Genomic DNA, 15781 nt, shown 5'->3' on the forward strand with positions numbered 1-15781 from the left:
GAAATACATAATTATAATAGCATTTGCAGTAGAAGTACGAAACGAACAATTGTTATTTATCATTAAAATGATTCAGATGTTAAAAACCTCCACAAAGTACAATTTAGGACAAGATATTTAAACTAATTAATCTCCTACCCGACATAAAGAATTGTTAATAAAAATGTAGTAATCTAAATCATATGTAGTATAAATCAATTTAAAAAAATAAAACAGATAACACATTATAAAATCTTTGTAAATTATGTTATCTATACGTGAATTTACAACTTGTAATGAATTTAAGAAAGACTTTCATTTAAAAAGTATGCAGAAGTTTAGCAAATAACCTAACACAAACTAGCAAAATGAAACTTTTTTAACGAATAAATTTCATCAAGAGTCTAAACCTAATTTTGGTGAATTTAAATGTATGTATCAGTTAAGATTCATATCACATAAATATTTTGTGCAAAAAGATAATGTATATTTCTATTTAATGATTTCTTAATTCACATTCTGTATCATTCATATGTCAGAATGCTTGAAAATTTATAAAGAGATGAAAATCTCAATAATACAGATTCCAATGATTAAAATAAAACAGATTTAAAAATTTTTTTAAATAAATTTCAGGCAAACTTATTTTTTTCTCTACTTCATCATAAATGAACGTTTATTGGATTTATATTTGTAGTGTCGATAAGGATTATAGCTTTTCAAATACTCCAAAATTTTGTTTAATCATGATGAATCTCTCTTTTTAAACACTTAACACTTTGTATTTTCCAGTAAAAAGTCAATATGAGAGATCAAACAAAGGCAACTTAAGGTCATGTTACATCCATTTCCCACAACATTTTGAGCATGGTTTTATTAATTTGGTTATATTGATTATCTTCAACATCATCTAGAAGTTCTTAATGACATGTCTGTTGTTCTAAATTACTGTGTAAGTGGGTAAACTTAGCTGATGAAATTGCAGGCTGTTGAAAATACCTAAATTTACTTTTGTCTCTTAACAAAATTCATTATTTTAAAGATTGTCATTGATGACAATGGAGATTTCTGAATGATTTACTGGTAGTAAGTACCAGTACTGCCCAAAGTCTTGAAAAAACCCCTGTTTCATTATCCCAAATTTGATGTGTAAGAGAGTAATAAATTTTTTATGAATCAATTACTAATTGACTAATAAGCTATTTACTACATTTTTCATTCCAGACTAATTTTCACTAATAAACATAATTTTTGTTTCCTAACATGTGATAGATGATTTTAGTCAGTTTTTTGATGCTGAACTCAGAATCTTTCTATCACCTACCATTTTTGAAAAATTTTTAACTTTTAATTAAAGGATTTTTTTTCATTTTTCAACGTACAGTTAGCATTTTAAGCTCCTACATTTTATTTTGTTAGCTCATTTTTTATTGTTTAACTTTGTTAACATAATTTTTAAGCTATAAATAAGCAATACTAGACAAAGAATTAAATCATATCATAGTCACATATTATGACATCATATCTAATACTGAAGAGTGAGCATTCATGGATAAGATTAATCATGTCTGTGCAGATCAAAACATGTAGCTAAAAACACAGCTGTGTTGTTTGTATTAAGCACTAGATGTAGGGATACAATCTTATTGTTGTCTTAAGTTTGTTAACAGTGCCTCGGAATTGTGTAAATGATGTGGATGCCTTTTGTTATGTGTGGTGAGTTTACCGTAAAATCAAATAAAAAAACATTATAACTTTATTAAAAAAGCATATCATTTGTACTTTCAGTGTAAAATTGGTGATCAGGATGAGACGTGAGCTCCTTATATAGTATGCACTAATTGTTTTGTACAGCCACCTGGGAATGTATGTTTCAAAAGCAGCGATGAAGAATCAGGCAGTACTAAAGAAGAAAACAATGATTTTGAGTTTGAATTATCTTCCAATAAGCCACATCTTATATCACAAGGTGAATTTAATGACTTGGTTAGGGATTTAAATTTATCAAAAAATCAAGCTAAACTGTTAGGATCAAGACTGCAAGGTTGGAATTTATTTCAAAAAAATTTCGGGCTTTGGAAGCCGACAAAAAGAACTTTCTTAGTACTTCATTGATGAAAATAATTTTTTTTATTGCACAAATATTGATGAGCTTATGTTGCTCTTAGGACAAGTTCATAAACCTGAGGACTGGCACCTTTTCATAGATTCGTCCAAGTATAATTTAAAAGTAGTTCTACTATACATTGGTAACAAATATCCTTCAACACCAATTGCTTATGGTATTAATTTGAAAGAGACATACATGTGATGAAAGATGTTGAAAAAATAAATTATAAAAAACATAGCTGGAACATGTGGTGATTTGAAAGTTATAGCTATTTTGTAGGCATGCAGTTAGGCTAGACTAAGTGCATGTGTTTTCTTTGCAAATGACAGCCGAGCTAGAGATAAACATTATGTTACCAAAGAGTGGAAGAAACAAAATAACTTCGAATGGGAAAATATAATTCATGAGCCCTTAGTTGAACCCAAAAAAATATTTTTATTCCCTCTCTGTATCAAACTGGGACTAATGAAAAATTTTGTAAAAGCAATGAAGAAGAATAGTCCTGGGATTTTTGTACATCAGGCAGACATTTCCGAATTTAAGTGAAGGAAAAATTAAAGAATGAATATTTGTTGGTCCTCAAAGAAGAGAGTTGGTCAAAGATGATGTATTTAACTCAATATTAAATAATGTAGAAAGTGCAGCTTGGGCTTCATTTAAATATTTTTGCAAAAGTTTTCTCGGCAAACAAATATCCGACAGTTACCATGATATTGTTATGCAGCTTATTACTTCATACAGAGCTATGGGATGTAATATGTTTTTGAAAAGACATTTCCATCACTCACATCTGGAATTTTTCCCAGACAACCTCGAAGACGTAAGTGATGAACACGGTGAACATTTCCACCAAGACATTTTGGTGATGAAAAACTGCTATAATGGGAAATGGAATACTATCATGCTAGTTGATTACTGTTGGACATTAATTCAGGATGTGCCTGAGGTTATTTATAAAAGAAGAGCATCAGTGAAATCATTCTAACACAGGCATGGCCATGAAAAATTAATCAGTTTTACAGATTTTAACTATATTTTCCCTTAATTTCTTTTGAAGCATAATTTATTTAAAACTAAGGGTGATAAAAGAATTTTATTTACAGATCTTTAATGTATGCAAAAAAGCAATTCAAGAAATGGTATCATACTTAGAGAAACATAAAAATATTTTTTTTTGCCTATCAGTGTTATTTACTTTTGAGCCATTTTGTAAATTCCACTGCCTTTCCTTTGCTTCACTGTTGCATTCACGAAAAAAAAACCTGGAAATTTACTATCACTTTTTAAGACAGTGTATGAATTTTAACATCAATTAAAGTACCTTTAATTGATGTTAAATGAGTGATTGGTAATGAAGCAGGTTCATATCTCACTGTGATACCTATCAGTCTCCTTTTGTTTATATCAATAAACTAACATCAATCTCATGGTTCATGATCTGTTCCAAAACAAGCAATCAAGCTACGAATATCACAACAATGTAGAAGTTGCCTTTTCTTTACTAAAAATAGTTTGAACTCTTCCTCATAATTTCTGTACAAATAAAACATTGTTCCAGGCACCAAATGATTTTTCTTGCAGTTTTGACATTGAAATTTCACTCTTTTTATTAAGTTCAAAATCACATACCAAATCATTTATTTTTTTTTTTTGTCTTCAGTCATTTGACTGGTTTGATGCAGCTCTCCAAGATTCCCTATCTAGTGCTAGTCGTTTCATTTCAGTATACCCTCTACATCCTACATCCCTAACAATTTGTTTTACATATTCCAAACATGGCCTGCCTACACAATTTTTTCCTTCTACCTGTCCTTCCAATATTAAAGCGACTATTCCAGGATGCCTTAGTATGTGGCCTATAAGTCTGTCTCTTCTTTTAACTATATTTTTCCAAATGCTTCTTTCTTCATCTATTTGCCGCAATACCTCCTCATTTGTCACTTTATCCACCCATCTGATTTTTAACATTCTCCTATAGCACCACATTTCAAAAGCTTCTAACCTTTTCTTCTCAGATAATCCGACTGTCCAAGTTTCACTTCCATATAAAGCGACACTCCAAACATACACTTTCAAAAATCTTTTCCTGACATTTAAATTAATTTTTGATGTAAACAAATTGTATTTCTTACTGAAGGCTCGTTTAGCTTGTGCTATTCGGCATTTTATATCGCTCCTGCTTCGTCCATCTTTAGTAATTCTACTTCCCAAATAACAAAATTCTCTACCTCCATAATCTTTTCTCCTCCTATTTTCACATTCAGTGGTCCATCTTTGTTATTTCTACTACATTTCATTACTTTTGTTTTGTTCTTGTTTATTTTCATGCGATAGTTCTTGCGTAGGACTTCATCTATGCCGTTCATTGTTTCTTCTAAATCCTTTTTACTTTCGGCTAGAATTACTATATCATCAGCAAATCGTAGCATCTTTATCTTTTCACCTTGTACTGTTACTCCGAATCTAAATTGTTCTTTAACATCATTAACTGCTAGTTCCATGTAAAGATTAAAAAGTAACGGAGATAGGGAACATCCTTGTTGGACTCGCTTTCTTATTACGGCTTCTTTCTTATGTTCTTCAATTGTTACTGTTGCTGTTTGGTTCCTGTACATGTTACCAATTGTTCTTCTATCTCTGTATTTGAACCCTAATTTTTCTAAAATGCTGAACATTTTATTCCAGTCTACATTATCGAATGCCTTTTCTATAAACGCCAAGTATGTTGGTTTGTTTTTCTTTAATCTTCCTTCTACTATTAATCTGAGGCCTAAAATTGCTTCCCTTGTCCCTATACTTTTCCTGAAACCAAATTGGTCTTCTCCTAACACTTCTTCCACTCGCCTCTCAATTCTTCTGTATAGAATTCTAGTTAAGATTTTTGATGCATGACTAGTTAAACTAATTGTTCTGTATTCTTCACATTTATCTGCCCCTGCTTTCTTTGGTATCATTACTATAACACTTTTTTTGAAGTCTGACGGAAATTCCCCTTTTTCATAAATATTACATACCAGTTTGTATAATCTATCAATCGCTTCCTCACCTGCACTGCGCAGTAATTCTACAGGTATTCCGTCTATTCCAGGAGCCTTTCTGCCATTTAAATCTTTTAATGCTCTCTTAAATTCAGATCTCAGTATTGTTTCTCCCATTTCATCCTCCTCAACTTTCTCTTCTTCCTCTATAACACCATTTTCTAATTCATTTCCTCCGTATAACTCTTCAATATATTCCACCCATCTATCGACTTTACCTTTCGTATTATATATTGGTGTACCATCTTTGTTTAACACATTGTTAGATTTTAATTTATGTATCCCAAAATTTTCCTTAACTTTCCTATATGCTCCGTCTATTTTACCAATGTTCATTTCTCTTTCCACTTCTGAACACTTTTCTTTCATCCACTCTTCTTTCGCCACTTTGGACTTCCTGTTTATAGCATTTCTTAATTGCCGATAGTTCCTTTTACTTTCTTCATCACTAGCATTCTTATATTTTCTACATTCATCCATCAGCTGCAATATATCGTCTGAAACCCAAGGTTTTCTACCAGTTCTCTTTATTCCGCCTAAGTTTGCTTCTGCTGATTTAAGAATTTCCTTTTTAACATTCTCCCATTCTTCTTCTACATTTTCTACCTTATCTTTTTTACTGAGACCTCTTGCGATGTCCTCCACAAAAATCTTCTTTACCTCCTCTTCCTCAAGCTTCTCTAAATTCCACCGATTCATCTGACACCTTTTCTTCATGTTTTTAAACCCCAATCTACATTTCATTATCACCAAATTATGGTCGCTATCAATGTCTGCTCCAGGGTAAGTTTTGCAGTCAATGAGTTGATTTCTAAATCTTTGCTTAACCATGATATAATCTATCTGATACCTTGCAGTATCGCCTGGCTTTTTCGAAGTGTATATTCTTCTATTATGATTTTTAAATTGGGTGTTGGCAATTACTAAATTATACTTCGTGCAAAACTCTGTAAGTCGGTCCCCTCTTTCATTCCTTTTGCCCAGCCCGTATTCACCCACTATATTTCCTTCCTTGCCTTTTCCAATGCTTGCATTCCAATCTCCAATTATTATTCAATTTTCATCTCCTTTTACGTGTTTAATTGCTTCATCAATCTCTTCGTATACACACTCTACCTCATCATCATCATGGGCGCTTGTAGGCATATAGACGTTAACAATCGTTGTCGGTTTAGGTTTTGATTTTATCCTTATTACAATGATTCTATCGCTATGCGTTTTGAAATAACCAAATCATATAACTTTGATTAAGTATGAATTTTCGTCTTCTAAAGAATTTTACCACTTTTATATGAGAGGAGGATAAAGCTTTACTATCTGGTAATATAGCAGTTGGTGGGTGTATAGGAACAACAGTCTTCAAGACAGGTCTTGTTGCTGATGACATATTTGGATAATGAATAGTATCTTTATTTTTTTTTTCTTATTAAAACCAGATATTTTATAGAGATGGAAGTAACAATTGTTATAATGGGTTTTCTTGCTCATGCAATAATTATTGGAATACCATACAACATAGATAAATGAACTCCTTTGTGTTATCTTATATTTTCTGTAAAAGATGTACTCACAACTTGCAGAGCCCTACTCTGTCCATTTTCATTCAAAAATATCCTCAGCACAAACTTGACAATAGGGGTTACATTGCATTATCATGCAACACTCTCATATATATTAAAAAATCCACTCTTAAAATTTCTCCTTCATGCATTACTCAAGCTTGCCATTACAAAAAAAAACTCAACATAGTAAATTGAAGAAAATAGCTTGGTTTTAGTGGTGCTGCATGGTTCTGTAATTAGTTCCAATTAGCTGTTCTGAAGTGGAAAGGTTAATATCTATAATTCTAAGAAAGAGAGGTCTCTATTTCTGATTACCTGTGCAACAAATTGACTAAAGTAGGATGTGAAAAGATAAACAATAAAAATATCCAAATATAGAATAAAATCTACCATAGACTTTGGCAAACTTTAAATTAAAGATGTTTTTCATACAAATTTTAATACTGTACAGTATGCTTTTACTACTAAAAACAGTCCACTGTCCATTGTCATCAATATCTGAAACATATTATTGTTCAAAATATTTATGTCTTATGAGAAATTTAATAATACTTTTTAAATCAGGATATTTGATTCAGCTGGTGAAAAGTAAAATATTTCATGAAACAAAATCTTTGAAAAACTTGTGTAATAAAAAAATCAGAACTTGATAAAAATAATTTTAAAATATACTAATTGCTACAGAGACTTGTTTGTAAGAAATTTAATAATTTTAGAAGTTCAAATCTCAGATAATTGAGCAATCAAAGGTCAAAGTAATTTTTTTCACAACTAATTTCATAAAAACCATCATTGCAAAATAAATATAGTTATTTTTTTTCGAGGTAAGCACACCTAAAGTATTTCAGATTTGATGTGTTAAATCCAGGAATTAGTGTCATGATAACATTTTGCTACCCTATGTAATCTTTTCTTGACCTTAAAAGCAACATTTTAAGACTTAAATAAGAATATTTTTTGTGTCCATCATGCAGAATTATTTGTTATTAACTGCGAACTTCTTGTGTTTTCTCAAAACCTAAAATCTAAATTTCTTAATTCTTTTAATTTGTTTCATATAAATTACCTAAGGCCTATAGTGAACATTTAGCATGCTTGATGTTTAGATTTTTCATGTTTTTATTATCCATGAACATATACTCCTAATTTTTATTTCTGTAAAATTCCTATCTGGTTTTGAATTTTTATCTGATTTTGATTTTTTCATATCTGGTTTTTTGTTGTGTATCAAACATCTGAAATAAAGTCTGTCAAGGTTACCAGTAAATTTAAGGTACACTTACTCTTGGAGGTTTTTCCTAGCCAATAAAATTTATTTTTCACTCTTATCATGTCAACATGACTTCTTGTATGTCAACAAAACATTAGCTTCTAATTGAATATCATATTTCATCTTCTCAGGTAACACACGTACATCATCAGTGGGCCTCTGTTTCTCCAAAAACATTTCTCTAAGAAATTATATTTAACTTAAAGGCTTTTTACAGACACCTTAATCTCTTAATGTTTTTGACATTCTCAACAGACATTAATAGTGTAATGTAGTTCACCAGTCACATTTTTTCTGGCTACTGGTGTATTGTATCCTTCAAAAGAAATTTCCCGCAAAAATAAAATACATTGATGTATTTCTCATACGTTAATGGTATATAAAGGATTATTACAACAAAACATAACTAAATGTATCCTCAGAGTTTATTTATAATTGGTCAAGATGTTTAAATTATACAGCTAATAAATATTAGTTATAGCATTTCCCAAAAATGATAATGCACATGATAACTGAAACTTAATCTATTATGTCTTGTTTAAATTCACCTTACTATGCAAGTTTTACTGCCATCAGTTGAAGTGATATGATGATGCTAATACCAGTGTATTAGGAAAATTTATTTTTTCAAAATAAATTTTTGTGATGGCTATAGCAACCTTTACCCACCACCATAAGGTATTACTTGAGAGAATGAATGAGGATGATATGTATGAATATAAATGAAGTATAGTCTTGTATGGTCTCAGGTCAACCATTCCTTAGATGTGTGGTTAATTGAAAACCCAACCACCAAAGAACACTGGTATCCGTGATCTAGTATTCAAATCCGTATAAAAGTAACTACCTTTACTGGGATTGAACTGCCATTTTCATAACATAACCTCTTCAATTTCATAAAAATTGAATCAAGCATCGTAAATTGCACACATAAGAACAAACATACCAAAATTTATGTACTCCTTTCAGTAGATATTCAGAGAATAAAATCTTCAAAAATTTATTAAGAATTAATAAACTTACTTTTAATTCCCCATTTTGCCATGGTTTTGTACTCCCATTGCTAACACTTTTGTCTGGAAATATTCGTTTGCCACCAATAGTTACTCCAAGCTTTAGATAGAACTGAAAATTTAAAATAAAATATACATTAAGTAAACAGATAACCAAAAAGTCATTCTTCTAAAAAAAAACTGAATTACAGTAAAAATATATATTTTTATTTTACTGATTGAGGGAGATTCATATAATTTTCTTGTACATATTATTAAACAATAAAGCAGAGATTAAATACAATCAATAATGAATGTGTTTAACAAAATCGTAAGCACACACACAAACAAATAAGCACATACACATATATATTTTTTAAACAATCAAAATTCTTATGTTTATAGGAAATGTGGATTCTTGATAAATTAGCCAATGAAATAAATCCACGTTAAGGTGGAATAAAAAAAAATGATGCAGAGGACTAAAGCCTGAGATTTATTACTAACAGAAACTAATCTATAAAATAACATGACAATACAATTTAATAATTAGTTATGGTATAACATTCATGACAAACATTGCATTATTTTTTCTATATAATAATGTAACTTTCAACTTCATATTTTTTAAACATTTGTCACTATCCTGATCAACTTACAGAGAGATTGCCTCTAATAAGAGTAGTCAACCATCTTATGGTTGAAACCATCTTATAGAATTAAATTTAAACGATAAATTTTAACTTCAAAATTCAACACTAGGCCCTTGTAAGATGCATTTGTTCTTACTACTTGATAGTTCACACATGATCCACATGCTCAGAAAATAACATCATTGTAATAAAAGATATGAAGTAAGAAATAGGTTGCAAATTACCAACAATGGATTTTTGTAAACTTATTAAAAAACTGTTTCACAAAACATTATCAACAATTCCAAGCACAATTGCCTTAAGATAAGTAGTGAAATGCTGTTAGCCATTAATAGCTATTGATTATACCAACTAATTTGGACATCAGTTGATATAAATAAATAAAAAAATATTATCTGTAACTTCCTTCATAATTTTAACTATTAATCTTCTATATATTCTGAGTAACAGAAGATCTTTTATAACTTAATAAAAACAACAAATAACCTTACAACAAATAAATAACCTTGAAATACTTTCAAGGTTTCAATGAGTATGATAGTAAACTGTATTCCTTACAAGTTTTGCTACGATTGAAAGTCTCTGGAAGTAGCATGTTTGAAATCATGTTTAATAAACAGTTCCCATAAATCATTGGATTTAAAAAAATCATTGGTTGCAGTTTCACTGCATAATGTTGGCATTTATTAATAGTTAATGATCATATCATTAAATGCTGCATAACATTAAAGATGAAAATTAATGCATAAAAATTAAAAAAAAAAAAAAACGGTTTGATCAATAGCATCATGATCATAACATCATTGATCAATAGCTTTTCACAGTCGTATTATATTGAATGAATGATTAGATTTTTAAAATCAGGTTTGTTAAAACTGAAACTAGCAAGCCAATTCCATATAATATTTAAGAATGTATCTTTCTTGGGTCCAATGTATTGGATCTCAAGAATGGTTTCCAATAACTGTAGGCAGAGCCAGCCAAGGTGTAGACTGGCCAGGATATGGTATAGAGATGTAATCATTATTGTTAAGGGCTTCATTAATATTACCAGAATCATCACATAATTGAAGGTAATTGTTAATATATTGATTGTATTTATTTCAGTTTGTTATGTAACAAACTGAAATGTTTGTTACATAACAAACATGTTATGTTTGTTTTCTTCTGCTTACTTGCAAAAATGAATATTGAATGTAACAAACTCAAAAAATACAAGTTTTCAGTTTAACTTATTACATATTTTTCCATGATGACCAAGAAAACATGTGACATTTTTTAAATATTGAAGAGAACCTTCTTGCTGGTCATTCAGAATGTAAGCTAAATTTATTAATATTAATTTTGCCTAGCTATGTCTTGTTCATGTAATTTGGAACTAATGAGATAAATAACCATGGACCTGTTGAGGATATGGATGTGGAATATTCATATCTTCAAAAACGCATTCTGTTGTGGAATATTCAGCTGTGCAGACTATTTGTAAATTTTATGTGAAATTATTAATTTTGCACAGCAAAGGAATACCGAGAAATAAATGAAATAATGTAAAGAGCTCAGACAAGTTAATAATAATAATTATATATATATATATGGGGGGGGGGGGAATATAGGATTTGGGAATCATACAAAAAAAAAGAAAATGAAATCAGTATACTTTACTGAGATTATGGAGCTGATAAGACTTTGCCTGGTTAATGCTGAAATGAAATAAATGTATGCACTTTACAATTTCCAGCAAAAATTATGATTTCTTGTTTTGTATAGAGTGCTTTTTGTTTGCAAACTTTTCATAGAATAGATTTTTGTGATTAAATAGTTTTTTGACTAAAGTATTTATAATTTTTTTGAAATTCTGAAACGTTTCAATGTTTGAGTTAATACCCACTAAGGATCAGTACATAAACTACACATATTGAAATATTTAATTAGCCATCTTTGTTAAAAAAAACTGAATTTTAGTATCAATATTATTTTGAAAATTTAAAATAAATATTTTCAGTAATTTTTTAGGTTAGTTGAATATTATTAACATTATTAGAGTAATATACATTGAATACAATAATAGAATACATTATTAACAGTTTGCTGAATAATATCTTACATATTGATCAAATGGTGCAATTTTTGATTCAGAATCCCAAATTTGGTCACATAATTCATTCAGTCCAACTGCAGAACATAAGCTTTTGTTGCCACTAATTTCTGACATGATAGACCTTTGATGTTCTCCATTCACTATAAATTGTATATCATCTAAAAATTGAAACAAACTTAAAAAATAAATCAAAATACACCAAAACACCAGCTCACACTAGTTTAATTAATTAATAACATAATAAATTGGAAAATATGTAAAAATAAACTAGTTATGTCAGAAATTATGATTCAGATATATTTATTAAGTTATTTTCTACTATTAAAAACAGTTTTACATTAGCTGATTTTTGGAACTATTATTAATTTTTCATCATTTAAGAATTAATTTGAAATATTACTACTACTTATGAATATTCATCAAAAATACAAAAGCACAGCACTCCAGTTGTTCTTTCATGTAAAATAATATATGGATTATAAAATCAACTGCTTTAATAAAAAAAATCTTATAGAAGACTACAAAACTAAATAGAATTGACTAATCTTTTTAGAGTTTAATAAATATTATAGAGAAAAGGATTATACTAATTGATTGAATAAAATTTGCAAACAGAGATATAAGAATCGACTTTGGAATTTAATGTTTGAATTAAAGTGGAATAAATTTTCATTCGTAATTCTGCTATAATTTTTGCCTTTATAACTTAAAGGTTATTGGTTACTATGATATGTGACTAAAACCATAAGCAATGAGGAAGAGGATGTGAGGACAGTGTTCCATGCACAAAAATAAAAGTCAGTAAACTACAGTTTTAAAAATCAGTTAATTAATGAAAAAATATTCTATTACAGGAATATAGTTATTACATTTAAGAAGATATTAGGCTAAAAACATAAATACATGTGTAAGATAATTTAAAATAAGAAAAAACAAATAACAAAAATTAGACATATCTATGATAACAGTTCCCTTCCTCTGAAGGAATTTTAAGGCATAGCAGTTAGTGCTGCTACTTATAAGGTAGTCTGCAGTAGTCAACATATCTAGCTGAGACTTTACTAGATTTCTTATCTGTCAAGACTGGAAAGTTGATCTCAATTCTTAAATGTGACAGCTAGTGCTATATTTAACTTATCACTGATATCTGTCTCCTGACCTCTCATGATAAACAGCAGTGCACACAGTATCACATAACATGGGAATTACTTAATAATAAACAATTGTCTTTCTACTGGGTAGGGTTAATCTATATATAACCCAGAGTTTTATGAAAGAAAGCGGTACAACTATTTGTTGCAATACATCTTCTACCCCCATCATCTTATGGCTAAGACATGATGTAAAGCACCTGAGACCCTTACAAAACCCTTCAAGTAACACTTGCACATTGCTTTTATTTCAGAGACTAGACATTCTGATTTGCAAAAGCATGTTTCCCTCAGTGAAAAAGAAAACAGGAAATCATTTCACTCTTTATTTTCCCTAGTAAGCCTGGTGTGGTGTGCTGCTTGTTATTTTTGAGAATGCCAATACATTTGTAGATTAGACTGGTAAGTTATTCTTACAACCATGACATCTAACAGAAAGTAGATTTCAGTTCAAATTGGAAAAAAGACTTGAGTAAGAATACCTGGGCTCCATACAACTGTGAAATTATGGTACTCCTTGTTCCATCCTTTATTATTGTACACTATGTTTTGCATTTTAGCAATGTTCTTATTTTCCCCCATCAGAATTCCAGATTCCAAAATCTTGCTGCTAATGTCATCCCCATTTTCAGTTACAATTTTCTCATTTCCTACTGCCATTGCTATGTTTATTCTGCCTGACAAGAGAAGTGGTCCATAGAATTGATTCTTGGGTTCAAGTGATATCTCTGTAAATCATTAATAAAAATAGTATGTACAACTATTTTCTAGTTATTATAATTAATTAAACTTTGTCACTGTGCACAGTTTGATCATATTAGTATAAAAGTATTGTTAATCTGGCCACCATTGTAAAATTTGTTATACAATACATAATAATTACATAAAACACAAAAATCAATTGAATTATAATTTATGCTACAGTGTTTCAGCCTCTATCTGGAAAAATTTCCAGATATTAGTATAATTTTAGTATTGAATTTTTTTTTAATTTCCTTGAAAAAAGTACTTTTAATGCCTGAAAGATAATTATGTACCTTAATGAACTGTTGAATTAGAAAATATGCTACTTTACTAATGTGTTTTTGCACTTCATCAAATTCACAGTGGTGAAGTAATGAATCTGGTAGATATGGTACTGCATTACATAAGCCCATTAAAATACAATGCAAACTAAATTATAAATTTTCTATACTGGTGTAGAGTAAAACTTTATACATATCTTCACAATTTCTCTGATATCAAAATTATCTAAAACATGTCAGAATATGTGATAAAGAAAGGCATACAAAAGTTGGCCTCACAAGAAGAAAGGTAACTAAGACATATACCTTAATATGAGGTGAAAAAGTAAAAAAGTCTGTAGAGAATTTTTTGGTTATGTTACACATTATTCAAAGTATGATAAAAGCTGCTTTCAAAAATCAAAGACCTCTTAAAAAAATTGAGGATGAAAATGTCTTTCAACTTAAAAGACGTCCCATCACTTAGTAAGTTTATACTTTTTTTTTATACTAAATGCAATACAGTTAACTGTTGAGCAATGTGTATTCGTGATGGAAACTTATTTAGAGATGAAATCTCATGTTGTGTGTTGGTGAAAGTTCAGGGAAAAATTTGAAAAGGAAGCACCAGTGAAAAGTGTTATTCAGAAATTAGTTAAAAATTTTGTGAAACAAGTTCAGTGTTAGACCAGAAATGAGCATGACACAGATCAGTTTTAATAATGCAGGTCGTACATAAGGTTAAAGCACCAGTTACAAGAGCTCTTCATAAATCTTTGCAGACTAAGCTGGGGAAAAAATAATTCACTAGATTCAACCCACTCCACAGTGAGGAGAATGCTGAAATCTGTATCGAATGCAGGCTTACCATTATGCTAAAAGGATTCACTACTGACAATGATTCAAGAACTTCATTAGAGGCAACATTGACATTATTTTAAATCAAGTGTTTTTCACAAATGAAGCATGGTTTTTATACACATGGTTTATATACTACTGCACGTGCAGTACTAAAACCCTGTACATTTTCTCTGAATCTACCCTACACCTATAAAAAATAGGTGTAAGTGTGGAATTTCCAGGTGATGAGTAATAGGACCATTGTTTTTTTGAAAAAACCTGTGGCTGTTGCCATCTACCAAGAAATTATCCAACAGTTCATAGCTTTACTGCAAGAGGATGAGCGTGACTGTTGGCTGCAAAAGGACAGCACCACTTACCATACGGCTCACTCTACTATAGGATTTTTTTTTGTGGAGAAATCATTTCTAAAGGATTGTGGCCACTCAGATCCCCTGATCTAATTACTCCAGACTTGCTTTGTCTGAGAGTACTTAAAAGAAGTTGTTTATAGGAGCAATCTGCACACCCTGGGGGAATTGAAGGCAGGAAGTAGGGTACAGATAACAAGAGTAGCCAGAAACATGGTCAAACATGTTGAAAATTACACAGAAGTGGATGGACATCATTTTCAACACCTGTAAATTATTATGTTAATTTTTGCCAATAAACTATTGACTAAACTAGTGATGGACTTCTTTTAAGTTGAACATTCTGAACTTATGCAAGCAATGTGAAGTATACAAGGAAGTTGTATTTGAAGAAAAATTTTGTTTCTTTCTAGGAGGTGAGTAGTAGAATTAGGAAAGTAAGCATTATGTTGGAGTGATGTGGAGGGGGGGGGGGTATAAAATGTTTTTTTGTGTTTATATACCTTGATGTCATAAGTGAACATTGATAACGAAGATTGATCAGAAATTATTTGAACCAGGATGGTCAGAGTGTGACTCCACTCTGTCCAAGAATCTAAAAACTTGCCCACATACTAGTGAAAGGTGGACTCTACAATGCTGCTAGTACTGTTTGAGGTGACTGCTCTAGTTAATGATGAATTTATGAAAATTTAGCAACAGACTATTATCAT

General features: G+C 30.1%; 1 protein-coding gene across 2 annotated transcripts in view; it reads right to left on the reverse strand.

Annotated features, from left to right (window-relative positions):
* LOC142334050 (uncharacterized) overlaps positions 1-15781 on the reverse strand; it is a 125653-nt gene that overhangs the window by 3142 nt on the left and 106730 nt on the right. For both annotated transcript variants that reach the window (XM_075381726.1, XM_075381720.1), the window contains exons 25-27: positions 13336-13581; positions 11709-11860; positions 8983-9084 (exon numbers count right to left, since the gene is read on the reverse strand). In XM_075381726.1, the coding sequence (XP_075237841.1) occupies positions 8983-9084; positions 11709-11860; positions 13336-13581 (500 nt within the window). The remainder of the gene's footprint in view (positions 1-8982; positions 9085-11708; positions 11861-13335; positions 13582-15781) is intronic.

This window comes from Lycorma delicatula, chromosome 1, assembly GCF_047948215.1.
Source record: "Lycorma delicatula isolate Av1 chromosome 1, ASM4794821v1, whole genome shotgun sequence".
NCBI lineage: Eukaryota > Metazoa > Arthropoda > Insecta > Hemiptera > Fulgoridae > Lycorma > Lycorma delicatula.